Genomic DNA, 24690 nt, shown 5'->3' on the forward strand with positions numbered 1-24690 from the left:
ATGTCGGCCATGTGGGCTTGTCTGGTTTTGTGTGGTGAGTAGGAAACATCTCTCCTTCAAGCCAGGTTGTGAGAAAGGGCAGCTGACCCGGCTGCTTTTTACCCCTCCCCATTAGCCCCTCAGCTTTGGCAATTTGGAGGCGAGAGGCAGAGAGGGGAGCGCCCTCGAAAGCCTCGGGTGCCAAGATCTCGGCTGCTTCAAATGTTGCCCGTCTTCACCCATTGGAGCTGATGTTTTATTCGTCAAGAAGGGACAGAGAGAAGAGGCCTAGGAGCCAGGGAGGTTGACTCGGGGCTGGATGCAGCGGCAGAGGCTGGAGCAGAGGGGCAGACTGGAAAGGCGAAGATAGGGACAGCTGGGCACGTAAAGCAGACACGAGCACGCAGGCAGAGACCTGGACTTGACCTGCAAGGCCAGAAGGGAAGAGCTGGCCAGCTGACGTGACAGGGGAGGCAGGAGAAAGAGGGCTGAGAGGGGACCTTGCTTAAAGACAAGCAGAAAGGAATAGAGCAGGAAGGAATGGATAGAGAGGCCAGGCTGCTCCGGTCACATCCCAGCAGGAGAACGGGGAGGCGTCCTGTAACCCCCCCCTCCACTCTCCTTGTTCCCCTGCTTTCTGCAAACCCCCACACAGTCACCTGGCCAAGTGCTGTGCTCTCCTCTCCTACTGCCTCACCGAGTGCTTGATAACCCCCACTGTCCTCTCGGGGAGAACGTTCCAGGTTTTTGTTTGGTCCTGCTGCATCTACGGACACACAGGTGCCAACAACATGGCACGGGTGTTAGTGAGATATAGGCCATGAGGAAGTTTCTCAGTTTCAGCCATGTACTGTCCCCAAAATACTACAACCCCTTTCAACATGGGCAGAGCACGTTTTCCCCACTCCTACACCTCCCATCTGGAGCCTGTTCCTGCATTTCCCACGTGCTGGATCCTGCACCCAGAGAAGGCCACAGAGATCTGCGTTCAGCCCTCCAGCTCCGTGGAGGGTGCCGCGCATGGCACTTCCTTCTCCTTCTGACCCCCTGCGTTCTCTCTTTCACCAGTGCTCTTGGCTTGGGGCTGCACAGCCCGCCCTTTGGGCGAGAAGGCGCAGCAGCCAGGAACGCCACTCTCCAAGCAGGAGTACCGCCAGTTCTTCAGGTCCCTCCAGACTGCCCGCCGTGCCAAAACTGCCTGCCTCCTCCGTGAGCTGTACGGCTGCCAGAATCCCCTGGTCCAGAGACTGGACGAGTACGAAAACCACGGAGTCATCCCTAAGGGTAAAGCTGATGACCGTGACTCCCCAGGGCAGGCAGATGGATGGGGGGTCCTGCACAGCTAGCCCCGGACCTGATCGCTGGGAGGGGACAGAGACTCATGAGCTGCCGGGGGAGAGGCGTGGGTAGCGATCCTGCAGTGAGGAGAAGACATCTGCTCCGGAGTATCCTCTCCCCCCCCTTGACTGCATCCAAATGTGTCCCTGGGATGAGCCTCCTCTCGCACCTTGGGTCATGCAGATGACCAAGAAGCGCTGGAGTTTCTCACAGAGGTTCAGGGAAGCACCCAAATGGCCTGGGGGTTTTTGTGGAGGGATGTCATTCGACAGCGCGCTTATTGCTGAGGGCTGGTGGGACCCCAGCACTGGAGTTTATCACTGAGTCTGTGTCTTTGCTTGCCTCTTTCTAGGGCCCGTATGCTCCGAACAGCGAGGAAATTCTTTCTTCCCCGACTTCTGCACCTTTGCTTTTTATCGCTGTACTCGGAGAAGGTATTACGTTAAGGTGAGTTGTTTAGCTGTTTCCTGAAGACCGTGGTGTGCTCTGGCCAAGCAACAGGCAAAAGGGAGAGCCCTGAAAATGGGGAAGTGGGAAAACAGGAGGCTGAAAGACAGGGAAGATAGAGGAGAGCCACGGGCAGCCCCCCTTCCAGCAAGGTGAGTAACTTACACAGGTGGCGCCCGCAGCCACCTCCCTGCCAAATGGAGGACTTTGCGGAAGGTATTCTTCAAGACAACAAACCTTTGAGGACCACCTCAGCCCTTATCTCCAGCTCTCACTGCCAACTAAGTTGAGACAATCTAGGTTACTGCAGGAGAAAGGGTGATCCACGCAGGTCAGAGGAGAAGGAATGTAAAGAGAAAGATGACTGCGAGTCACAAGAAGAGACTTACGGGCAGACTTGACAGGGAGAGGAGAAGAAGGTTTCTTTCCTTTCTTGGGCTCATGTTTGTAGGGAGTGGGAAAGCCGGGATTGTGCCGGGAGCGCTAAGCCCACAGAACAGGGGAGGGGCCAGGGGCCTGCTCCTGAAGCCCACCGTCTCTACAGATGTGTGTTTTCTCCTCCACAGAGGACTGCATGCCCAGGAGAGACCTCAGCCGAGCTCGGCAGCACACAACCCTTCAACGTCATGACCATGAGCAGCGATGCCCTGCTGTCTGGCATCTTCAGACCCCAGAGCCTTTTCCCCTCATCTCCCACAACTGCCCAGCCAGGCCGCCCCGGCCCTGACACAGAAGGAGCTGGGATCCCCACCTCCTCAGCTGAGGGCACGCCACAGTTGAGGAGCGGGCAACTGAATCCTTCTGACCCACATGCCACACAGGTGGCAGACAGTGGCCAGCAGCAAGGACAGTTGCCCACCGCTGACATCCAGGATCTCCTCCTAAGGCTGCAAGATACCCACGTGCAGAGTTTACTGAAGGCACTTCAGCGGTTGTTGACCACGGGGAAGGCGGTGGGGGAGGAAGAACTGCGTGCTGCCGTCCAGAAGGTGCTGGTGGCCCTGAACAGCGCAAGTGCCTCTTAGCCAACAACTGGCAATGATACAGGGCCCAGAAGAGAGAACTGAGACACGGGTACTGAAGGGCTACTGTCCTCTCCCACAGAAACTGTTCACCCGGTGTCGTTTCATCTGGGAGACGGCTCTTCTTGAACAATGCAGGATGGAAAAAGAACTGCTGTTTCCTGCTCGGGGCTGGGCCACCACGACTACCTCTCTGTCCTGGGCAGAGAGACGGGGTTTCTTGTCTCATCCCATGAACGTCTTGGGAGAATGCTGTCCTTTCTTCTTATAAATATAGGTGCTTCTGCTCAGAACCATTAAGGCAAGACTCTTCTTTGGAAGTGTGTGTGCGAATATACATACATATATAGGCAAGGGGTGCGCTCTCAATGCCAGAAGACCTCACCCTGCGAGGGAACTGCTGATCTAGCGTTCTGCCTGTATTGGTGTTTACACGTGGGTGTCATCTACTTCTGAAGTGACGCTATGAAACACTCAGGATAAATATTCCTGTTGAGAACCTCCTCTTGTCTCCCTCGGAAAACCAGAGTCTGATTTACGGGAACACTGGCTGAAGCCATCTGGAGCCAGCACTTCCTGCTCAGAGCAGAGCGGGAACTCTTTGGGAACCAACTCTGGTTTTCTGAATCTCCACTCAGAACGAGTTTAGAGCTACCTCAAACCTACTCTAAACTCCTGTGGTTGGTTTCGGCGTTCAAGAGACCACCACCCTTAAAGTGACAATCCCCTAGTCACCTTTCCTCCCGCAGGCCGCCTTGTCATCTAGTCCACCGAGGGCCATGAGGAGAAAGGGGCTGAAGGCAGCTCTCCTCAAGGATGCACCACACCAAGCACTCATGGGGAGGGGCGGGGATGTCTCTTCCCTTTACGCTGCCTAAGTGACACAAACGCAGCTGAGTGAAGTATAGGCTCTGTCTCTATCCGCTGAAGGAAGTCCTTAGAAGAAGGACTCCATTGAGAAGCCCATTTGAAGAAGAAGATCTCCAAATTACAGGTCCTCCATTGGTCCTGGGAAGCGTAATCTTTCCCAAGGCTGAAGGCAACTGGGCTGCTTTCTGTGTCTGGCTGGCGTCCTGTTTACTGCCTTTACCGAGGGAGTATTTTGCTCGGTTGCTCTCAGTGGCTCAGCCAGGCACGCACAGGTCTGGGCGAGAGCAGAGGTTTGGGTCTGCTCGCACCTTATGCACAGGAGCAGTCCAAAGGCAGAATTGCCTGTCCTGTGCTCCAGAAAAACGGCCATTTGGCTGACTCGTTCCAGATGGAGCTGACAGGGCTGGCAGCGAGCAGAAAAAACAAGCCACGCACACCTGTTGAGGCATGAACACCGAGATGATTTAGTCAGCCAACATGCAATCCCACTTCTCAGGGGTCTCTGTTCAGAGCAGAAGTACGCTGCGCGGGAGTGGGGTTTGTGGGATAGAAAATCAGGTCACCCATTTAGCTTTAGCACTACATTTGTGCACTGGTATTTGCACAGAGGCATTTTAAGATGCTGAGGGCTCGGTGATGTCCTAGAAAGGTACAGGTTACAGAAATAAAATGCTGAAAAACTGCACATGCGAATGCTAGCTCGGCAGTGGCCTTGCGCCGTTTTGGTCACATTGATCCCCAGCGTGCCGCTAGGAGCAAGTATGACATTTCTCCCGACTGGGTATTCGTAAGAAAAAGAAAGGGAAAGCGGCATCTTTCCCTTCCAAAATGAGATACAAACTGAACTGGCTGCTCAGGGGTGTATCAGAAGAGGGCATCAGAGGCCGAGGGAAGGTTTCCCCACCTGCATAACGCCACCACGATAAAAGGCCCCTGATAAAATGGAAAGCTGGCGTTTTGTAGGCTCTGCCTCAGCCTGGCATCACGTCCTTCCTGCTTCCCGCCGCCTGCTCCACAGTGAATGCGGCGGGCATCAGCCCTTGGGGAGAGGGTGTTTCCACTCCTCCCAGCAGCAGGCAGCGGCTGCAGGCTCTCATCCCAGGTAGGAGGCAGGGAAGCCGAAGTCTCCCTCCGCATACGACCCCCATCCACCTGCAAGGCAGTGCCGCCCTGTGGGTAAGCCTGACACTGTTGAGCCATCCTTCTGATTTTAGGAGGAGAAAGATGCCCTTCTGGTTCAGTCCCGTCCCGCTGTCGTTCGAGAGCTGCCACAAGCACATGGCCAACACGCACCCTAAAACGGTGGCTGAGCACCTACAGCAGGCAGAAAGCGGATGCAGGGAAACAGCCGACGCTGTTAGAATATTGCTGCCGGAGGGCAGAAAAGCAATCTGCCTGATTGCCTGGTGAAGATGCGTCCCTAAATAAGATGGGAAACCTGAAATGCCAGAAACCCGGCGCCGGGCAGCACGCAGGCCCAGCGGCGGGGCAGGAGGGGAGGCGGCGGGAGGCGTGAGTGGGAGGAAGGGGGGGCAGCGGAGGGAGGAACAGCGCAACGGGGGCCTCTATGACACCATAAGCCATGCCTCCGCCCCCAGCACTGCGGGGCCAGCCGGCGTCGGGGCAGGAGGAGGACGCGGGCAGCTGGGCAAAGCAGCCGAGGGGAGACCTCCGGCAGCACAGCGGGCCCAGGCTCTTACAGGCGCCACTCACGGCGTGATGTCGGCCATGTGGGCTTGTCTGGTTTTGTGTGGTGAGTAGGAAACATCTCTCCTTCAAGCCAGGTTGTGAGAAAGGGCAGCTGACCCGGCTGCTTTTTACCCCTCCCCATTAGCCCCTCGGCTTTGGCAATTTGGAGGCGAGAGGCAGAGAGGGGAGCGCCCTCGAATGCCTCGGGTGCCAAGATCTCGGCTGCTTCAAATGTTGCCCGTCTTCACCCATTGGAGCTGATGTTTTATTCGTCAAGAAGGGACAGAGAGAAGAGGCCTAGGAGCCAGGGAGGAGGACTCGGAGCTGGATGCAGCGGGCAGAGGCTGGAGCAGAGGGGGAGACTGGAAAGGCGAGGATAGGGACAGCTGGGCACGTAAAGCAGACACGAGCACGCAGGCAGAGACCTGGACTTGACCTGCAAGGCCAGAAGGGAAGAGCTGGCCAGCTGACGTGACAGGGGAGGCAGGAGAAAGAGGGCTGAGAGGGGACCTTGCTTAAAGACAAGCAGAAAGGGATAGAGCAGGAAGGAATGGATAGAGAGGCCAGGCTGCTGCAGTCACATCCCAGCAGGAGAACGGGGAGGCGTCCTGTAACCCCCCCCTCCACTCTCCTTGTTCCCCTGCTTTCTGCAAACCCCCACACAGTCACCTGGCCAAGTGCTGTGCTCTCCTCTCCTACTGCCTCACCGAGTGCTTGATAACCCCCACTGTCCTCTCGGGGAGAACGTTCCCAGTTTTTGTTTGGTCCTGCTGCATCTACGGACACACAGGTGCCAACAACATGGCACGGGTGTTAGTGAGATATAGGCCATGAGGAAGTTTCTCAGTTTCAGCCATGTACTGTCCCCAAAATACTACAACCCCTTTCAACATGGGCAGAGCACGTTTTCCCCATATCTACACCTCCCATCTGGAGCCTGTTCCTGCATTTCCCACGTGCTGGATCCTGCACCCAGAGAAGGCCACAGAGATCTGCGTCCAGCCCTCCAGCTCCTCGGAGGGTGCCACGCTTAGCACTTTTCCTTCTCCTTCTGACCCCCTGCGTTCTCTCTTTCACCAGTGCTCTTGGCTTGGGGCTGCACAGCCCGCCCTTTGGGCGAGAAGGCGCAGCAGCCAGGAACGCCACTCTCCAAGGAGGAGTACCGCCAGTTCTTCAGGTCCCTCCGGACTGCCCGCCGCGCCAGCGCTGCCTGCCTCCTCCGTGAGCTGTACGGCTGCCAGAATCCCCTGGTCCGGAGACTGGACGAGTACGAAAACCACGGAGTCATCCCTGAGGGTAAAGCTGATGACCGTGACTCCCCCGGGCAGGCAGATGGATGGGGGGTCCTGCACAGCTCGCCCCGGACCTGATCGCTGGGAGGGGACAGAGACTCAGGAGCTGCCAGGGGAGAGGCGTGGGTAGCGATCCTGCAGTGAGGAGAAGACATCTGCTCCGGAGTATCCTCTCCCCCGCCTTGATTGCATCCAAATGTGTCCCTGGGATGAGCCTCCTCTCGCACCTTGGGTCATGCAGATGACCAAGAAGCGCTGGAGTTTCTCATGGAGGTTCAGGGAGGCACCCAAATGGCCTGGGGGTTTTTGTGGAGGGACGTCATTCGACAGCGTGCTTATTGCTGAGGGCTGGTGGGACCCCAGCACTGGAGTTTATCACTGAGTCTGTGTCTTTGCTTGCCTCTTTCTAGGGCCCGTATGCTCCGAACAGCGAGGAAATTCTTTCTTCCCCGACTTCTGCACCTTTGCTTTTTATCGCTGTACTCGGAGAAGGTATTACGTTAAGGTGAGTTGTTTAGCTGTTTCCTGAAGACCGTGGTGTGCTCTGGCCAAGTAACAGGCAAAAGGGAGAGCCCTGAAAATGGGGAAGTGGGAAAACAGGAGGCTGAAAGACAGGGAAGATAGAGGAGAGCCGCGGGCAGCCCCCCTTCCAGGGGCACTCACAGCAAGGTGAGTAACTTACACAGGTGGCGCCCGCAGCCACCTCCCTGCCAGGTGCAGGACCTTGCGGAAGGTATTCTTCAAGACAACAAACCTTTGAGGACCACCTCAGCCCTTATCTCCAGCTCTCACTGCCAACTGAGACAATCTAGGTTACTGCAGGAGAAAGGGTGATCCACGCAGGTGAGAGGAGAAGGAATGTAAAGAGAAAGATGACTGGGAGTCACAAGAAGAGACTTACGGGCAGACTTGACAGGGAGAGGAGAAGAAGGTTTCTTTCCTTTCTTGGGCTCATGTTTGTAGGGAGTGGGAAAGCCGGGATTGTGCCGGGAGCGCTAAGCCCACAGAACAGGGGAGGGGCCAGGGGCCTGCTCCTGAAGCCCACCGCCTCTACAGATGTGTGTTTTCTCCTCCACAGAGGACTGCATGCCCAGGACAGACCCCAGCCAAGCTCAGCAGCACACGACCCTTCAACGCCACGGCCATGAGCAGCGATGCCCTGCTGTCTGGCATCTTCAGACCCCAGAGCCTTTTCCCCTCATCTCCCACAACTGCCCAGCCAGGCCGCCCCGGCCCTGACACAGAAGGAGCTGGGATCCCCACCTCCTCAGCTGAGGGCACGCCACAGTTGAGGAGCGGGCAACTGAATCCTTCTGACCCACATGCCACACAGGTGGCAGACAGTGGCCAGCAGCAAGGACAGTTGCCCACCGCTGACATCCAGGATCTCCTCCTAAGGCTGCAAGATACCCACGTGCAGAGTTTACTGAAGGCACTTCAGCGGTTGTTGACCACGGGGAAGGCGGTGGGGGAGGAAGAACTGCGTGCTGCCGTCCAGAAGGTGCTGGTGGCCCTGAACAGCGCAAGTGCCTCTTAGCCAACAACTGGCAATGATACAGGGCCCAGAAGAGAGAACTGAGACACGGGTACTGAAGGGCTACTGTCCTCTCCCACAGAAACTGTTCACCCGGTGTCGTTTCATCTGGGAGACGGCTCTTCTTGAACAATGCAGGATGGAAAAAGAACTGCTGTTTCCTGCTCGGGGCTGGGCCACCACGACTACCTCTCTGTCCTGGGCAGAGAGACGGGGTTTCTTGTCTCATCCCATGAACGTCTTGGGAGAATGCTGTCCTTTCTTCTTATAAATATAGGTGCTTCTGCTCAGAACCATTAAGGCAAGACTCTTCTTTGGAAGTGTGTGTGCGAATATACATACATATATAGGCAAGGGGTGCGCTCTCAATGCCAGAAGACCTCACCCTGCGAGGGAACTGCTGATCTAGCGTTCTGCCTGTATTGGTGTTTACACGTGGGTGTCATCTACTTCTGAAGTGACGCTATGAAACACTCAGGATAAATATTCCTGTTGAGAACCTCCTCTTGTCTCCCTCGGAAAACCAGAGTCTGATTTACGGGAACACTGGCTGAAGCCATCTGGAGCCAGCACTTCCTGCTCAGAGCAGAGCGGGAACTCTTTGGGAACCAACTCTGGTTTTCTGAATCTCCACTCAGAACGAGTTTAGAGCTACCTCAAACCTACTCTAAACTCCTGTGGTTGGTTTCGGCGTTCAAGAGACCACCACCCTTAAAGTGACAATCCCCTAGTCACCTTTCCTCCCGCAGGCCGCCTTGTCATCTAGTCCACCGAGGGCCATGAGGAGAAAGGGGCTGAAGGCAGCTCTCCTCAAGGATGCACCACACCAAGCACTCATGGGGAGGGGCGGGGATGTCTCTTCCCTTTACGCTGCCTAAGTGACACAAACGCAGCTGAGTGAAGTATAGGCTCTGTCTCTATCCGCTGAAGGAAGTCCTTAGAAGAAGGACTCCATTGAGAAGCCCATTTGAAGAAGAAGATCTCCAAATTACAGGTCCTCCATTGGTCCTGGGAAGCGTAATCTTGCCCAAGGCTGAAGGCAACTGGGCTGCTTTCTGTGTCTGGCTGGCGTCCTGTTTACTGCCTTTACCGAGGGAGTATTTTGCTCGGTTGCTCTCAGTGGCTCAGCCAGGCACGCACAGGTCTGGGCGAGAGCAGAGGTTTGGGTCTGCTCGCACCTTATGCACAGGAGCAGTCCAAAGGCAGAATTGCCTGTCCTGTGCTCCAGAAAAACGGCCATTTGGCTGACTCGTTCCAGATGGAGCTGACAGGGCTGGCAGCGAGCAGAAAAAACAAGCCACGCACACCTGTTGAGGCATGAACACCGAGATGATTTAGTCAGCCAACATGCAATCCCACTTCTCAGGGGTCTCTGTTCAGAGCAGAAGTACGCTGCGCGGGAGTGGGGTTTGTGGGATAGAAAATCAGGTCACCCATTTAGCTTTAGCGCTACATTTGTGCACTGGTATTTGCACAGAGGCATTTTAAGATGCTGAGGGCTCGGTGATGTCCTAGAAAGGTACAGGTTACAGAAATAAAATGCTGAAAAACTGCACATGCGAATGCTAGCTCGGCAGTGGCCTTGCGCCGTTTTGGTCACATTGATCCCCAGCGTGCCGCTAGGAGCAAGTATGACATTTCTCCCGACTGGGTATTCGTAAGAAAAAGAAAGGGAAAGCGGCATCTTTCCCTTCCAAAATGAGATACAAACTGAACTGGCTGCTCAGGGGTGTATCAGAAGAGGGCATCAGAGGCCGAGGGAAGGTTTCCCCACCTGCATAACGCCACCACGATAAAAGGCCCCTGATAAAATGGAAAGCTGGCGTTTTGTAGGCTCTGCCTCAGCCTGGCATCACGTCCTTCCTGCTTCCCGCCGCCTGCTCCACAGTGAATGCGGCGGGCATCAGCCCTTGGGGAGAGGGTGTTTCCACTCCTCCCAGCAGCAGGCAGCGGCTGCAGGCTCTCATCCCAGGTAGGAGGCAGGGAAGCCGAAGTCTCCCTCCGCATACGACCCCCATCCACCTGCAAGGCAGTGCCGCCCTGTGGGTAAGCCTGACACTGTTGAGCCATCCTTCTGATTTTAGGAGGAGAAACATGCCCTTCTGGTTCAGTCCCGTCCCGCTGTCGTTCGAGAGCTGCCACAAGCACATGGCCAACACGCACCCTAAAACGGTGGCTGAGCACCTACAGCAGGCAGAAAGCGGATGCAGGGAAACAGCCGACGCTGTTAGAATATTGCTGCCGGAGGGCAGAAAAGCAATCTGCCTGATTGCCTGGTGAAGATGCGTCCCTAAATAAGATGGGAAACCTGAAATGCCAGAAACCCGGCGCCGGGCAGCACGCAGGCCCAGCGGCGGGGCAGGAGGGGAGGCGGCGGGAGGCGTGAGTGGGAGGAAGGGGGGGCAGCGGAGGGAGGAACAGCGCAACGGGGGCCTCTATGACGCCATAAGCCATGCCTCCGCCCCCAGCACTGCGGGGCCAGCCGGCGTCGGGGCAGGAGGAGGACGCGGGCAGCTGGGCAAAGCAGCCGAGGGGAGACCTCCGGCAGCACAGCGGGCCCAGGCTCTTACAGGCGCCACTCACGGCGTGATGTCGGCCATGTGGGCTTGTCTGGTTTTGTGTGGTGAGTAGGAAACATCTCTCCTTCAAGCCAGGTTGTGAGAAAGGGCAGCTGACCCGGCTGCTTTTTACCCCTCCCCATTAGCCCCTCGGCTTTGGCAATTTGGAGGCGAGAGGCAGAGAGGGGAGCGCCCTCGAATGCCTCGGGTGCCAAGATCTCGGCTGCTTCAAATGTTGCCCGTCTTCACCCATTGGAGCTGATGTTTTATTCGTCAAGAAGGGACAGAGAGAAGAGGCCTAGGAGCCAGGGAGGAGGACTCGGAGCTGGATGCAGCGGGCAGAGGCTGGAGCAGAGGGGGAGACTGGAAAGGCGAGGATAGGGACAGCTGGGCACGTAAAGCAGACACGAGCACGCAGGCAGAGACCTGGACTTGACCTGCAAGGCCAGAAGGGAAGAGCTGGCCAGCTGACGTGACAGGGGAGGCAGGAGAAAGAGGGCTGAGAGGGGACCTTGCTTAAAGACAAGCAGAAAGGGATAGAGCAGGAAGGAATGGATAGAGAGGCCAGGCTGCTCTGGTCACATCCCAGCAGGAGAACGGGGAGGCGTCCTGTAACCCCCCCCTCCACTCTCCTTGTTCCCCTGCTTTCTGCAAACCCCCACACAGTCACCTGGCCAAGTGCTGTGCTCTCCTCTCCTACTGCCTCACCGAGTGCTTGATAACCCCCACTGTCCTCTCGGGGAGAACGTTCCCAGTTTTTGTTTGGTCCTGCTGCATCTACGGACACACAGGTGCCAACAACATGGCACGGGTGTTAGTGAGATATAGGCCATGAGGAAGTTTCTCAGTTTCAGCCATGTACTGTCCCCAAAATACTACAACCCCTTTCAACATGGGCAGAGCACGTTTTCCCCATATCTACACCTCCCATCTGGAGCCTGTTCCTGCATTTCCCACGTGCTGGATCCTGCACCCAGAGAAGGCCACAGAGATCTGCGTTCAGCCCTCCAGCTCCTCGGAGGGTGCCACGCTTAGCACTTTTCCTTCTCCTTCTGACCCCCTGCGTTCTCTCTTTCACCAGTGCTCTTGGCTTGGGGCTGCACAGCCCGCCCTTTGGGCGAGAAGGCGCAGCAGCCAGGAACGCCACTCTCCAAGCAGGAGTACCGCCAGTTCTTCAGGTCCCTCCGGACTGCCCGCCGCGCCAGCGCTGCCTGCCTCCTCCGTGAGCTGTACGGCTGCCAGAATCCCCTGGTCCGGAGACTGGACGAGTACGAAAACCACGGAGTCATCCCTGAGGGTAAAGCTGATGACCGTGACTCCCCCGGGCAGGCAGATGGATGGGGGGTCCTGCACAGCTAGCCCCGGACCTGATCGCTGGGAGGGGACAGAGACTCAGGAGCTGCCAGGGGAGAGGCGTGGGTAGCGATCCTGCAGTGAGGAGAAGACATCTGCTCCGGAGTATCCTCTCCCCCGCCTTGATTGCATCCAAATGTGTCCCTGGGATGAGCCTCCTCTCGCACCTTGGGTCATGCAGATGACCAAGAAGCGCTGGAGTTTCTCATGGAGGTTCAGGGAGGCACCCAAATGGCCTGGGGGTTTTTGTGGAGGGACGTCATTCGACAGCGTGCTTATTGCTGAGGGCTGGTGGGACCCCAGCACTGGAGTTTATCACTGAGTCTGTGTCTTTGCTTGCCTCTTTCTAGGGCCCGTATGCTCCGAACAGCGAGGAAATTCTTTCTTCCCCGACTTCTGCACCTTTGCTTTTTATCGCTGTACTCGGAGAAGGTATTACGTTAAGGTGAGTTGTTTAGCTGTTTCCTGAAGACCGTGGTGTGCTCTGGCCAAGTAACAGGCAAAAGGGAGAGCCCTGAAAATGGGGAAGTGGGAAAACAGGAGGCTGAAAGACAGGGAAGATAGAGGAGAGCCGCGGGCAGCCCCCCTTCCAGGGGCACTCACAGCAAGGTGAGTAACTTACACAGGTGGCGCCCGCAGCCACCTCCCTGCCAGGTGCAGGACCTTGCGGAAGGTATTCTTCAAGACAACAAACCTTTGAGGACCACCTCAGCCCTTATCTCCAGCTCTCACTGCCAACTGAGACAATCTAGGTTACTGCAGGAGAAAGGGTGATCCACGCAGGTGAGAGGAGAAGGAATGTAAAGAGAAAGATGACTGGGAGTCACAAGAAGAGACTTACGGGCAGACTTGACAAGGAGAGGAGAAGAAGGTTTCTTTCCTTTCTTGGGCTCATGTTTGTAGGGAGTGGGAAAGCCGGGATTGTGCCGGGAGCGCTAAGCCCACAGAACAGGGGAGGGGCCAGGGGCCTGCTCCTGAAGCCCACCGCCTCTACAGATGTGTGTTTTCTCCTCCACAGAGGACTGCATGCCCAGGACAGACCCCAGCCAAGCTCAGCAGCACACGACCCTTCAACGCCACGGCCATGAGCAGCGATGCCCTGCTGTCTGGCATCTTCAGACCCCAGAGCCTTTTCCCCTCATCTCCCACAACTGCCCAGCCAGGCCGCCCCGGCCCTGACACAGAAGGAGCTGGGATCCCCACCTCCTCAGCTGAGGGCACGCCACAGTTGAGGAGCGGGCAACTGAATCCTTCTGACCCACATGCCACACAGGTGGCAGACAGTGGCCAGCAGCAAGGACAGTTGCCCACCGCTGACATCCAGGATCTCCTCCTAAGGCTGCAAGATACCCACGTGCAGAGTTTACTGAAGGCACTTCAGCGGTTGTTGACCACGGGGAAGGCGGTGGGGGAGGAAGAACTGCGTGCTGCCGTCCAGAAGGTGCTGGTGGCCCTGAACAGCGCAAGTGCCTCTTAGCCAACAACTGGCAATGATACAGGGCCCAGAAGAGAGAACTGAGACACGGGTACTGAAGGGCTACTGTCCTCTCCCACAGAAACTGTTCACCCGGTGTCGTTTCATCTGGGAGACGGCTCTTCTTGAACAATGCAGGATGGAAAAAGAACTGCTGTTTCCTGCTCGGGGCTGGGCCACCACGACTACCTCTCTGTCCTGGGCAGAGAGACGGGGTTTCTTGTCTCATCCCATGAACGTCTTGGGAGAATGCTGTCCTTTCTTCTTATAAATATAGGTGCTTCTGCTCAGAACCATTAAGGCAAGACTCTTCTTTGGAAGTGTGTGTGCGAATATACATACATATATAGGCAAGGGGTGCGCTCTCAATGCCAGAAGACCTCACCCTGCGAGGGAACTGCTGATCTAGCGTTCTGCCTGTATTGGTGTTTACACGTGGGTGTCATCTACTTCTGAAGTGACGCTATGAAACACTCAGGATAAATATTCCTGTTGAGAACCTCCTCTTGTCTCCCTCGGAAAACCAGAGTCTGATTTACGGGAACACTGGCTGAAGCCATCTGGAGCCAGCACTTCCTGCTCAGAGCAGAGCGGGAACTCTTTGGGAACCAACTCTGGTTTTCTGAATCTCCACTCAGAACGAGTTTAGAGCTACCTCAAACCTACTCTAAACTCCTGTGGTTGGTTTCGGCGTTCAAGAGACCACCACCCTTAAAGTGACAATCCCCTAGTCACCTTTCCTCCCGCAGGCCGCCTTGTCATCTAGTCCACCGAGGGCCATGAGGAGAAAGGGGCTGAAGGCAGCTCTCCTCAAGGATGCACCACACCAAGCACTCATGGGGAGGGGCGGGGATGTCTCTTCCCTTTACGCTGCCTAAGTGACACAAACGCAGCTGAGTGAAGTATAGGCTCTGTCTCTATCCGCTGAAGGAAGTCCTTAGAAGAAGGACTCCATTGAGAAGCCCATTTGAAGAAGAAGATCTCCAAATTACAGGTCCTCCATTGGTCCTGGGAAGCGTAATCTTGCCCAAGGCTGAAGGCAACTGGGCTGCTTTCTGTGTCTGGCTGGCGTCCTGTTTACTGCCTTTACCGAGGGAGTATTTTGCTCGGTTGCTCTCAGTGGCTCAGCCAGGCACGCACAGGTCTGGGCGAGAGCAGAGGTTTGGGTCTGCTCGCACCTTATGCACAGGAGCAGTCCAAAGGCAGAATTGCCTGTCCTGTGCTCCAGAAAAACGGCCATTTGGCTGACTCGTTCCAGATGGAGCTGACAGGGCTGGCAGCGAGCAGAAAAAACAAGCCACGCACACCTGTTGAGGCATGAACACCGAGATGATTTAGTCAGCCAACATGCAATCCCACTTCTCAGGGGTCTCTGTTCAGAGCAGAAGTACGCTGCGCGGGAGTGGGGTTTGTGGGATAGAAAATCAGGTCACTCATTTAGCTTTAGCGCTACATTTGTGCACTGGTATTTGCACAGAGGCATTTTAAGATGCTGAGGGCTCGGTGATGTCCTAGAAAGGTACAGGTTACAGAAATAAAATGCTGAAAAACTGCACATGCGAATGCTAGCTCGGCAGTGGCCTTGCGCCGTTTTGGTCACATTGATCCCCAGCGTGCCGCTAGGAGCAAGTATGACATTTCTCCCGACTGGGTATTCGTAAGAAAAAGAAAGGGAAAGCGGCATCTTTCCCTTCCAAAATGAGATACAAACTGAACTGGCTGCTCAGGGGTGTATCAGAAGAGGGCATCAGAGGCCGAGGGAAGGTTTCCCCACCTGCATAACGCCACCACGATAAAAGGCCCCTGATAAAATGGAAAGCTGGCGTTTTGTAGGCTCTGCCTCAGCCTGGCATCACGTCCTTCCTGCTTCCCGCCGCCTGCTCCACAGTGAATGCGGCGGGCATCAGCCCTTGGGGAGAGGGTGTTTCCACTCCTCCCAGCAGCAGGCAGCGGCTGCAGGCTCTCATCCCAGGTAGGAGGCAGGGAAGCCGAAGTCTCCCTCCGCATACGACCCCCATCCACCTGCAAGGCAGTGCCGCCCTGTGGGTAAGCCTGACACTGTTGAGCCATCCTTCTGATTTTAGGAGGAGAAACATGCCCTTCTGGTTCAGTCCCGTCCCGCTGTCGTTCGAGAGCTGCCACAAGCACATGGCCAACACGCACCCTAAAACGGTGGCTGAGCACCTACAGCAGGCAGAAAGCGGATGCAGGGAAACAGCCGACGCTGTTAGAATATTGCTGCCGGAGGGCAGAAAAGCAATCTGCCTGATTGCCTGGTGAAGATGCGTCCCTAAATAAGATGGGAAACCTGAAATGCCAGAAACCCGGCGCCGGGCAGCACGCAGGCCCAGCGGCGGGGCAGGAGGGGAGGCGGCGGGAGGCGTGAGTGGGAGGAAGGGGGGGCAGCGGAGGGAGGAACAGCGCAACGGGGGCCTCTATGACGCCATAAGCCATGCCTCCGCCCCCAGCACTGCGGGGCCAGCCGGCGTCGGGGCAGGAGGAGGACGCGGGCAGCTGGGCAAAGCAGCCGAGGGGAGACCTCCGGCAGCACAGCGGGCCCAGGCTCTTACAGGCACCACTCACGGCGTGATGTCGGCCATGTGGGCTTGTCTGGTTTTGTGTGGTGAGTAGGAAACATCTCTCCTTCAAGCCAGGTTGTGAGAAAGGGCAGCTGACCCGGCTGCTTTTTACCCCTCCCCATTAGCCCCTCGGCTTTGGCAATTTGGAGGCGAGAGGCAGAGAGGGGAGCGCCCTCGAATGCCTCGGGTGCCAAGATCTCGGCTGCTTCAAATGTTGCCCGTCTTCACCCATTGGAGCTGATGTTTTATTCGTCAAGAAGGGACAGAGAGAAGAGGCCTAGGAGCCAGGGAGGAGGACTCGGAGCTGGATGCAGCGGGCAGAGGCTGGAGCAGAGGGGGAGACTGGAAAGGCGAGGATAGGGACAGCTGGGCACGTAAAGCAGACACGAGCACGCAGGCAGAGACCTGGACTTGACCTGCAAGGCCAGAAGGGAAGAGCTGGCCAGCTGACGTGACAGGGGAGGCAGGAGAAAGAGGGCTGAGAGGGGACCTTGCTTAAAGACAAGCAGAAAGGGATAGAGCAGGAAGGAATGGATAGAGAGGCCAGGCTGCTCTGGTCACATCCCAGCAGGAGAACGGGGAGGCGTCCTGTAACCCCCCCCTCCACTCTCCTTGTTCCCCTGCTTTCTGCAAACCCCCACACAGTCACCTGGCCAAGTGCTGTGCTCTCCTCTCCTACTGCCTCACCGAGTGCTTGATAACCCCCACTGTCCTCTCGGGGAGAACGTTCCCAGTTTTTGTTTGGTCCTGCTGCATCTACGGACACACAGGTGCCAACAACATGGCACGGGTGTTAGTGAGATATAGGCCATGAGGAAGTTTCTCAGTTTCAGCCATGTACTGTCCCCAAAATACTACAACCCCTTTCAACATGGGCAGAGCACGTTTTCCCCATATCTACACCTCCCATCTGGAGCCTGTTCCTGCATTTCCCACGTGCTGGATCCTGCACCCAGAGAAGGCCACAGAGATCTGCGTTCAGCCCTCCAGCTCCTCGGAGGGTGCCACGCTTAGCACTTTTCCTTCTCCTTCTGACCCCCTGCGTTCTCTCTTTCACCAGTGCTCTTGGCTTGGGGCTGCACAGCCCGCCCTTTGGGCGAGAAGGCGCAGCAGCCAGGAACGCCACTCTCCAAGGAGGAGTACCGCCAGTTCTTCAGGTCCCTCCGGACTGCCCGCCGCGCCAGCGCTGCCTGCCTCCTCCGTGAGCTGTACGGCTGCCAGAATCCCCTGGTCCGGAGACTGGACGAGTACGAAAACCACGGAGTCATCCCTGAGGGTAAAGCTGATGACCGTGACTCCCCCGGGCAGGCAGATGGATGGGGGGTCCTGCACAGCTAGCCCCGGACCTGATCGCTGGGAGGGGACAGAGACTCAGGAGCTGCCAGGGGAGAGGCGTGGGTAGCGATCCTGCAGTGAGGAGAAGACATCTGCTCCGGAGTATCCTCTCCCCCGCCTTGATTGCATCCAAATGTGTCCCTGGGATGAGCCTCCTCTCGCACCTTGGGTCATGCAGATGACCAAGAAGCGCTGGAGTTTCTCATGGAGGTTCAGGGAGGCACCCAAATGGCCTGGGGGTTTTTGTGGAGGGACGTCATTCGACAGCGTGCTTATTGCTGAGGGCTGGTGGGACCCCAGCACTGGAGTTTATCACTGAGTCTGTGTCTTTGCTTGCCTCTTTCTAGGGCCCGTATGCTCCGAACAGCGAGGAAATTCTTTCTTCCCCGACTTCTGCACCTTTGCTTTTTATCGCTGTACTCGGAGAAGGTATTACGTTAAGGTGAGTTGTTTAGCTGTTTCCTGAAGACCGTGGTGTGCTCTGGCCAAGTAACAGGCAAAAGGGAGAGCCCTGAAAATGGGGAAGTGGGAAAACAGGAGGCTGAAAGACAGGGAAGATAGAGGAGAGCCGCGGGCAGCCCCCCTTCCAGGGGCACTCACAGCAAGGTGAGTAACTTACACAGGTGGCGCCCGCAGCCACCTCCCTGCCAGGTGCAGGACCTTGCGGAAGGTATTCTTCAAGACAACAAACCTTTGAGGACCACCTCAGCCCTTATCTCCAGCTCTCACTGCCAACTGAGACAATCTAGGTTACTGCAGGAGAAAGGGTGATCCACGCAGGTGAGAGGAGAAGGAATGTAAAGAGAAAGATGACTGGGAGTCACAAGAAGAGACTTACGGGCAGACTTGACAAGGAGAGGAGAAGAAGGTTTCTTTCCTTTCTTGGGCTCATGTTTGTAGGGAGTGGGAAAGCCGGGATTGTGCCGGGAGCGCTAAGCCCACAGAACAGGGGAGGGGCCAGGGGCCTGCTCCTGAAGCCCACCGCCTCTACAGATGTGTGTTTTCTCCTCCACAGAGGACTGCATGCCCAGGACAGACCCCAGCCAAGCTCAGCAGCACACGACCCTTCAACGCCACGGCCATGAGCAGCGATGCCCTGCTGTCTGGCATCTTCAGACCCCAGAGCCTTTTCCCCTCATCTCCCACAACTGCCCAGCCAGGCCGCCCCGGCCCTGACACAGAAGGAGCTGGGATCCCCACCTCCTCAGCTGAGGGCACGCCACAGTTGAGGAGCGGGCAACTGAATCCTTCTGACCCACATGCCACACAGGTGGCAGACAGTGGCCAGCAGCAAGGACAGTTGCCCACCGCTGACATCCAGGATCTCCTCCTAAGGCTGCAAGATACCCACGTGCAGAGTTTACTGAAGGCACTTCAGCGGTTGTTGACCACGGGGAAGGCGGTGGGGGAGGAAGAACTGCGTGCTGCCGTCCAGAAGGTGCTGGTGGCCCTGAACAGCGCAAGTGCCTCTTAGCCAACAACTGGCAATGATACAGGGCCCAGAAGAGAGAACTGAGACACGGGTACTGAAGGGCTACTGTCCTCTCCCACAGAAACTGTTCACCCGGTGTCGTTTCATCTGGGAGACGGCTCTTCTTGAACAATGCAGGATGGAAAAAGAACTGCTGTTTCCTGCTCGGGGCTGGGCCACCACGACTACCTCTCTGTCCTGGGCAGAGAGACGGGGTTTCTTGTCTCATCCCATGAACGTCTTGGGAGAATGCTGTCCTTTCTTCTTATAAATATAGGTGCTTCTGCTCAGAACCATTAAGGCAAGACTCTTCTTTGGAAGTGTGTGTGCGAATATACATACATATATAGGCAAGGGGTGCGCTCTCAATGCCAGAAGACCTCACCCTGCGAGGGAACTGCTGATCTAGCGTTCTGCCTGTATTGGTGTTTACACGTGGGTGTCATCTACTTCTGAAGTGACGCTATGAAACACTCAGGATAAATATTCCTGTTGAGAACCTCCTCTTGTCTCCCTCGGAAAACCAGAGTCTGATTTACGGGAACACTGGCTGAAGCCATCTGGAGCCAGCACTTCCTGCTCAGAGCAGAGCGGGAACTCTTTGGGAACCAACTCTGGTTTTCTGAATCTCCACTCAGAACGAGTTTAGAGCTACCTCAAACCTACTCTAAACTCCTGTGGTTGGTTTCGGCGTTCAAGAGACCACCACCCTTAAAGTGACAATCCCCTAGTCACCTTTCCTCCCGCAGGCCGCCTTGTCATCTAGTCCACCGAGGGCCATGAGGAGAAAGGGGCTGAAGGCAGCTCTCCTCAAGGATGCACCACACCAAGCACTCATGGGGAGGGGCGGGGATGTCTCTTCCCTTTACGCTGCCTAAGTGACACAAACGCAGCTGAGTGAAGTATAGGCTCTGTCTCTATCCGCTGAAGGAAGTCCTTAGAAGAAGGACTCCATTGAGAAGCCCATTTGAAGAAGAAGATCTCCAAATTACAGGTCCTCCATTGGTCCTGGGAAGCGTAATCTTGCCCAAGGCTGAAGGCAACTGGGCTGCTTTCTGTGTCTGGCTGGCGTCCTGTTTACTGCCTTTACCGAGGGAGTATTTTGCTCGGTTGCTCTCAGTGGCTCAGCCAGGCACGCACAGGTCTGGGCGAGAGCAGAGGTTTGGGTCTGCTCGCACCTTATGCACAGGAGCAGTCCAAAGGCAGAATTGCCTGTCCTGTGCTCCAGAAAAACGGCCATTTGGCTGACTCGTTCCAGATGGAGCTGACAGGGCTGGCAGCGAGCAGAAAAAACAAGCCACGCACACCTGTTTAGGCATGAACACCGAGATGATTTAGTCAGCCAACATGCAATCCCACTTCTCAGGGGTCTCTGTTCAGAGCAGAAGTACGCTGCGCGGGAGTGGGGTTTGTGGGATAGAAAATCAGGTCACTCATTTAGCTTTAGCGCTACATTTGTGCACTGGTATTTGCACAGAGGCATTTTAAGATGCTGAGGGCTCGGTGATGTCCTAGAAAGGTACAGGTTACAGAAATAAAATGCTGAAAAACTGCACATGCGAATGCTAGCTCGGCAGTGGCCTTGCGCCGTTTTGGTCACATTGATCCCCAGCGTGCCGCTAGGAGCAAGTATGACATTTCTCCCGACTGGGTATTCGTAAGAAAAAGAAAGGGAAAGCGGCATCTTTCCCTTCCAAAATGAGATACAAACTGAACTGGCTGCTCAGGGGTGTATCAGAAGAGGGCATCAGAGGCCGAGGGAAGGTTTCCCCACCTGCATAACGCCACCACGATAAAAGGCCCCTGATAAAATGGAAAGCTGGCGTTTTGTAGGCTCTGCCTCAGCCTGGCATCACGTCCTTCCTGCTTCCCGCCGCCTGCTCCACAGTGAATGCGGCGGGCATCAGCCCTTGGGGAGAGGGTGTTTCCACTCCTCCCAGCAGCAGGCAGCGGCTGCAGGCTCTCATCCCAGGTAGGAGGCAGGGAAGCCGAAGTCTCCCTCCGCATACGACCCCCATCCACCTGCAAGGCAGTGCCGCCCTGTGGGTAAGCCTGACACTGTTGAGCCATCCTTCTGATTTTAGGAGGAGAAACATGCCCTTCTGGTTCAGTCCCGTCCCGCTGTCGTTCGAGAGCTGCCACAAGCACATGGCCAACACGCACCCTAAAACGGTGGCTGAGCACCTACAGCAGGCAGAAAGCGGATGCAGGGAAACAGCCGACGCTGTTAGAATATTGCTGCCGGAGGGCAGAAAAGCAATCTGCCTGATTGCCTGGTGAAGATGCGTCCCTAAATAAGATGGGAAACCTGAAATGCCAGAAACCCGGCGCCGGGCAGCACGCAGGCCCAGCGGCGGGGCAGGAGGGGAGGCGGCGGGAGGCGTGAGTGGGAGGAAGGGGGGGCAGCGGAGGGAGGAACAGCGCAACGGGGGCCTCTATGACGCCATAAGCCATGCCTCCGCCCCCAGCACTGCGGGGCCAGCCGGCGTCGGGGCAGGAGGAGGACGCGGGCAGCTGGGCAAAGCAGCCGAGGGGAGACCTCCGGCAGCACAGCGGGCCCAGGCTCTTACAGGCACCACTCACGGCGTGATGTCGGCCATGTGGGCTTGTCTGGTTTTGTGTGGTGAGTAGGAAACATCTCTCCTTCAAGCCAGGTTGTGAGAAAGGGCAGCTGACCCGGCTGCTTTTTACCCCTCCCCATTAGCCCCTCGGCTTTGGCAATTTGGAGGCGAGAGGCAGAGAGGGGAGCGCCCTCGAATGCCTCGGGTGCCAAGATCTCGGCTGCTTCAAATGTTGCCCGTCTTCACCCATTGGAGCTGATGTTTTATTCGTCAAGAAGGGACAGAGAGAAGAGGCCTAGGAGCCAGGGAGGAGGACTCGGAGCTGGATGCAGCGGGCAGAGGCTGGAGCAGAGGGGGAGACTGGAAAGGCGAGGATAGGGACAGCTGGGCACGTAAAGCAGACACGAGCACGCAGGCAGAGACCTGGACTTGACCTGCAAGGCCAGAAGGGAAGAGCTGGCCAGCTGACGTGACAGGGGAGGCAGGAGAAAGAGGGCTGAGAGGGGACCTTGCTTAAAGACAAGCAGAAAGGGATAGAGCAGGAAGGAATGGATAGAGAGGCCAGGCTGCTCTGGTCACATCCCAGCAGGAGAACGGGGAGGCGTCCTGTAACCCCCCCCTCCACTCTCCTTGTTCCCCTGCTTTCTGCAAACCCCCACACAGTCACCTGGCCAAGTGCTGTGCTCTCCTCTCCTACTGCCTCACCGAGTGCTTGATAACCCCCACTGTCCTCTCGGGGAGAACGTTCCCAGTTTTTGTTTGGTCCTGCTGCATCTACGGACACACAGGTGCCAACAACATGGCACGGGTGTTAGTGAGATATAGGCCATGAGGAAGTTTCTCAGTTTCAGCCATGTACTGTCCCCAAAATACTACAACCCCTTTCAACATGGGCAGAGCACGTTTTCCCCATATCTACACCTCCCATCTGGAGCCTGTTCCTGCATTTCCCACGTGCTGGATCCTGCACCCAGAGAAGGCCACAGAGATCTGCGTCCAGCCCTCCAGCTCCTCGGAGGGTGCCACGCTTAGCACTTTTCCTTCTCCTTCTGACCCCCTGCGTTCTCTCTTTCACCAGTGCTCTTGGCTTGGGGCTGCACAGCCCGCCCTTTGGGCGAGAAGGCGCAGCAGCCAGGAACGCCACTCTCCAAGGAGGAGTACCGCCAGTTCTTCAGGTCCCTCCGGACTGCCCGCCGCGCCAGCGCTGCCTGCCTCCTCCGTGAGCTGTACGGCTGCCAGAATCCCCTGGTCCGGAGACTGGACGAGTACGAAAACCACGGAGTCATCCCTGAGGGTAAAGCTGATGACCGTGACTCCCCCGGGCAGGCAGATGGATGGGGGGTCCTGCACAGCTAGCCCCGGACCTGATCGCTGGGAGGGGACAGAGACTCAGGAGCTGCCAGGGGAGAGGCGTGGGTAGCGATCCTGCAGTGAGGAGAAGACATCTGCTCCGGAGTATCCTCTCCCCCGCCTTGATTGCATCCAAATGTGTCCCTGGGATGAGCCTCCTCTCGCACCTTGGGTCATGCAGATGACCAAGAAGCGCTGGAGTTTCTCATGGAGGTTCAGGGAGGCACCCAAATGGCCTGGGGGTTTTTGTGGAGGGACGTCATTCGACAGCGTGCTTATTGCTGAGGGCTGGTGGGACCCCAGCACTGGAGTTTATCACTGAGTCTGTGTCTTTGCTTGCCTCTTTCTAGGGCCCGTATGCTCCGAACAGCGAGGAAATTCTTTCTTCCCCGACTTCTGCACCTTTGCTTTTTATCGCTGTACTCGGAGAAGGTATTACGTTAAGGTGAGTTGTTTAGCTGTTTCCTGAAGACCGTGGTGTGCTCTGGCCAAGTAACAGGCAAAAGGGAGAGCCCTGAAAATGGGGAAGTGGGAAAACAGGAGGCTGAAAGACAGGGAAGATAGAGGAGAGCCGCGGGCAGCCCCCCTTCCAGGGGCACTCACAGCAAGGTGAGTAACTTACACAGGTGGCGCCCGCAGCCACCTCCCTGCCAGGTGCAGGACCTTGCGGAAGGTATTCTTCAAGACAACAAACCTTTGAGGACCACCTCAGCCCTTATCTCCAGCTCTCACTGCCAACTGAGACAATCTAGGTTACTGCAGGAGAAAGGGTGATCCACGCAGGTGAGAGGAGAAGGAATGTAAAGAGAAAGATGACTGGGAGTCACAAGAAGAGACTTACGGGCAGACTTGACAAGGAGAGGAGAAGAAGGTTTCTTTCCTTTCTTGGGCTCATGTTTGTAGGGAGTGGGAAAGCCGGGATTGTGCCGGGAGCGCTAAGCCCACAGAACAGGGGAGGGGCCAGGGGCCTGCTCCTGAAGCCCACCGCCTCTACAGATGTGTGTTTTCTCCTCCACAGAGGACTGCATGCCCAGGACAGACCCCAGCCAAGCTCAGCAGCACACGACCCTTCAACGCCACGGCCATGAGCAGCGATGCCCTGCTGTCTGGCATCTTCAGACCCCAGAGCCTTTTCCCCTCATCTCCCACAACTGCCCAGCCAGGCCGCCCCGGCCCTGACACAGAAGGAGCTGGGATCCCCACCTCCTCAGCTGAGGGCACGCCACAGTTGAGGAGCGGGCAACTGAATCCTTCTGACCCACATGCCACACAGGTGGCAGACAGTGGCCAGCAGCAAGGACAGTTGCCCACCGCTGACATCCAGGATCTCCTCCTAAGGCTGCAAGATACCCACGTGCAGAGTTTACTGAAGGCACTTCAGCGGTTGTTGACCACGGGGAAGGCGGTGGGGGAGGAAGAACTGCGTGCTGCCGTCCAGAAGGTGCTGGTGGCCCTGAACAGCGCAAGTGCCTCTTAGCCAACAACTGGCAATGATACAGGGCCCAGAAGAGAGAACTGAGACACGGGTACTGAAGGGCTACTGTCCTCTCCCACAGAAACTGTTCACCCGGTGTCGTTTCATCTGGGAGACGGCTCTTCTTGAACAATGCAGGATGGAAAAAGAACTGCTGTTTCCTGCTCGGGGCTGGGCCACCACGACTACCTCTCTGTCCTGGGCAGAGAGACGGGGTTTCTTGTCTCATCCCATGAACGTCTTGGGAGAATGCTGTCCTTTCTTCTTATAAATATAGGTGCTTCTGCTCAGAACCATTAAGGCAAGACTCTTCTTTGGAAGTGTGTGTGCGAATATACATACATATATAGGCAAGGGGTGCGCT

At 56.5% G+C, this 24690-nt stretch overlaps 5 protein-coding genes across 5 annotated transcripts in view; all 5 read left to right on the plus strand.

The window, feature by feature from the left end:
- LOC147416313 (uncharacterized) lies at positions 1–5376 on the plus strand. The gene is made up of 6 exons (XM_086461364.1): positions 1–34; positions 1048–1263; positions 1670–1764; positions 2331–2774; positions 4620–4758; positions 5255–5376. The coding sequence occupies exons 1-6, from the start codon at positions 1–3 to the stop codon at positions 5374–5376; spliced, it is 1050 nt and encodes a 349-aa protein (XP_086317490.1).
- Positions 5376–10761, plus strand: LOC147416314 (uncharacterized). The gene is made up of 6 exons (XM_086461375.1): positions 5376–5409; positions 6426–6641; positions 7048–7142; positions 7716–8159; positions 10005–10143; positions 10640–10761. The coding sequence occupies exons 1-6, from the start codon at positions 5376–5378 to the stop codon at positions 10759–10761; spliced, it is 1050 nt and encodes a 349-aa protein (XP_086317501.1).
- LOC147416315 (uncharacterized) lies at positions 10761–16146 on the plus strand. Its single transcript, XM_086461385.1, has 6 exons — positions 10761–10794; positions 11811–12026; positions 12433–12527; positions 13101–13544; positions 15390–15528; positions 16025–16146. Exons 1-6 carry the CDS (start codon positions 10761–10763, stop codon positions 16144–16146), a joined length of 1050 nt encoding a protein of 349 aa, XP_086317511.1.
- Positions 16146–21531, plus strand: LOC147416316 (uncharacterized). Its single transcript, XM_086461394.1, has 6 exons — positions 16146–16179; positions 17196–17411; positions 17818–17912; positions 18486–18929; positions 20775–20913; positions 21410–21531. Exons 1-6 carry the CDS (start codon positions 16146–16148, stop codon positions 21529–21531), a joined length of 1050 nt encoding a protein of 349 aa, XP_086317520.1.
- LOC147416317 (uncharacterized) overlaps positions 21531–24690 on the plus strand; it is a 5386-nt gene continuing 2226 nt past the window's right edge. Inside the window, exons 1-4 of the mRNA XM_086461401.1 lie at positions 21531–21564; positions 22581–22796; positions 23203–23297; positions 23871–24314. Coding sequence (XP_086317527.1) covers positions 21531–21564; positions 22581–22796; positions 23203–23297; positions 23871–24314 — 789 coding nt within the window. The remainder of the gene's footprint in view (positions 21565–22580; positions 22797–23202; positions 23298–23870; positions 24315–24690) is intronic.

This window comes from Leptosomus discolor, chromosome 1 (genome assembly GCF_034619465.1).
Source record: "Leptosomus discolor isolate bLepDis1 chromosome 1, bLepDis1.hap2, whole genome shotgun sequence".
NCBI lineage: Eukaryota > Metazoa > Chordata > Aves > Leptosomiformes > Leptosomidae > Leptosomus > Leptosomus discolor.

Coding starts and splice junctions, on each gene's coding strand:
- LOC147416314 (XM_086461375.1), top strand. CDS start 5,376: ATGTCGGCCATGTGGGCTTGTCTGGTTTTGTGTG. Junction 8,160..10,004: donor TGCTGGTGGCCCTGAACAGC/GCAAGTGCCTCT, acceptor GGCGTTTTGTAG/GCTCTGCCTCAGCCTGGCAT. Junction 10,144..10,639: donor GCTGCAGGCTCTCATCCCAG/GTAGGAGGCAGG, acceptor CTCCGCCCCCAG/CACTGCGGGGCCAGCCGGCG.
- LOC147416315 (XM_086461385.1), top strand. CDS start 10,761: ATGTCGGCCATGTGGGCTTGTCTGGTTTTGTGTG. Junction 12,528..13,100: donor GGAGAAGGTATTACGTTAAG/GTGAGTTGTTTA, acceptor TCTCCTCCACAG/AGGACTGCATGCCCAGGACA. Junction 13,545..15,389: donor TGCTGGTGGCCCTGAACAGC/GCAAGTGCCTCT, acceptor GGCGTTTTGTAG/GCTCTGCCTCAGCCTGGCAT.
- LOC147416316 (XM_086461394.1), top strand. CDS start 16,146: ATGTCGGCCATGTGGGCTTGTCTGGTTTTGTGTG. Junction 16,180..17,195: donor GGCTTGTCTGGTTTTGTGTG/GTGAGTAGGAAA, acceptor CTCTTTCACCAG/TGCTCTTGGCTTGGGGCTGC. Junction 20,914..21,409: donor GCTGCAGGCTCTCATCCCAG/GTAGGAGGCAGG, acceptor CTCCGCCCCCAG/CACTGCGGGGCCAGCCGGCG.
- LOC147416313 (XM_086461364.1), top strand. CDS start 1: ATGTCGGCCATGTGGGCTTGTCTGGTTTTGTGTG. Junction 1,264..1,669: donor CCACGGAGTCATCCCTAAGG/GTAAAGCTGATG, acceptor GCCTCTTTCTAG/GGCCCGTATGCTCCGAACAG. Junction 2,775..4,619: donor TGCTGGTGGCCCTGAACAGC/GCAAGTGCCTCT, acceptor GGCGTTTTGTAG/GCTCTGCCTCAGCCTGGCAT.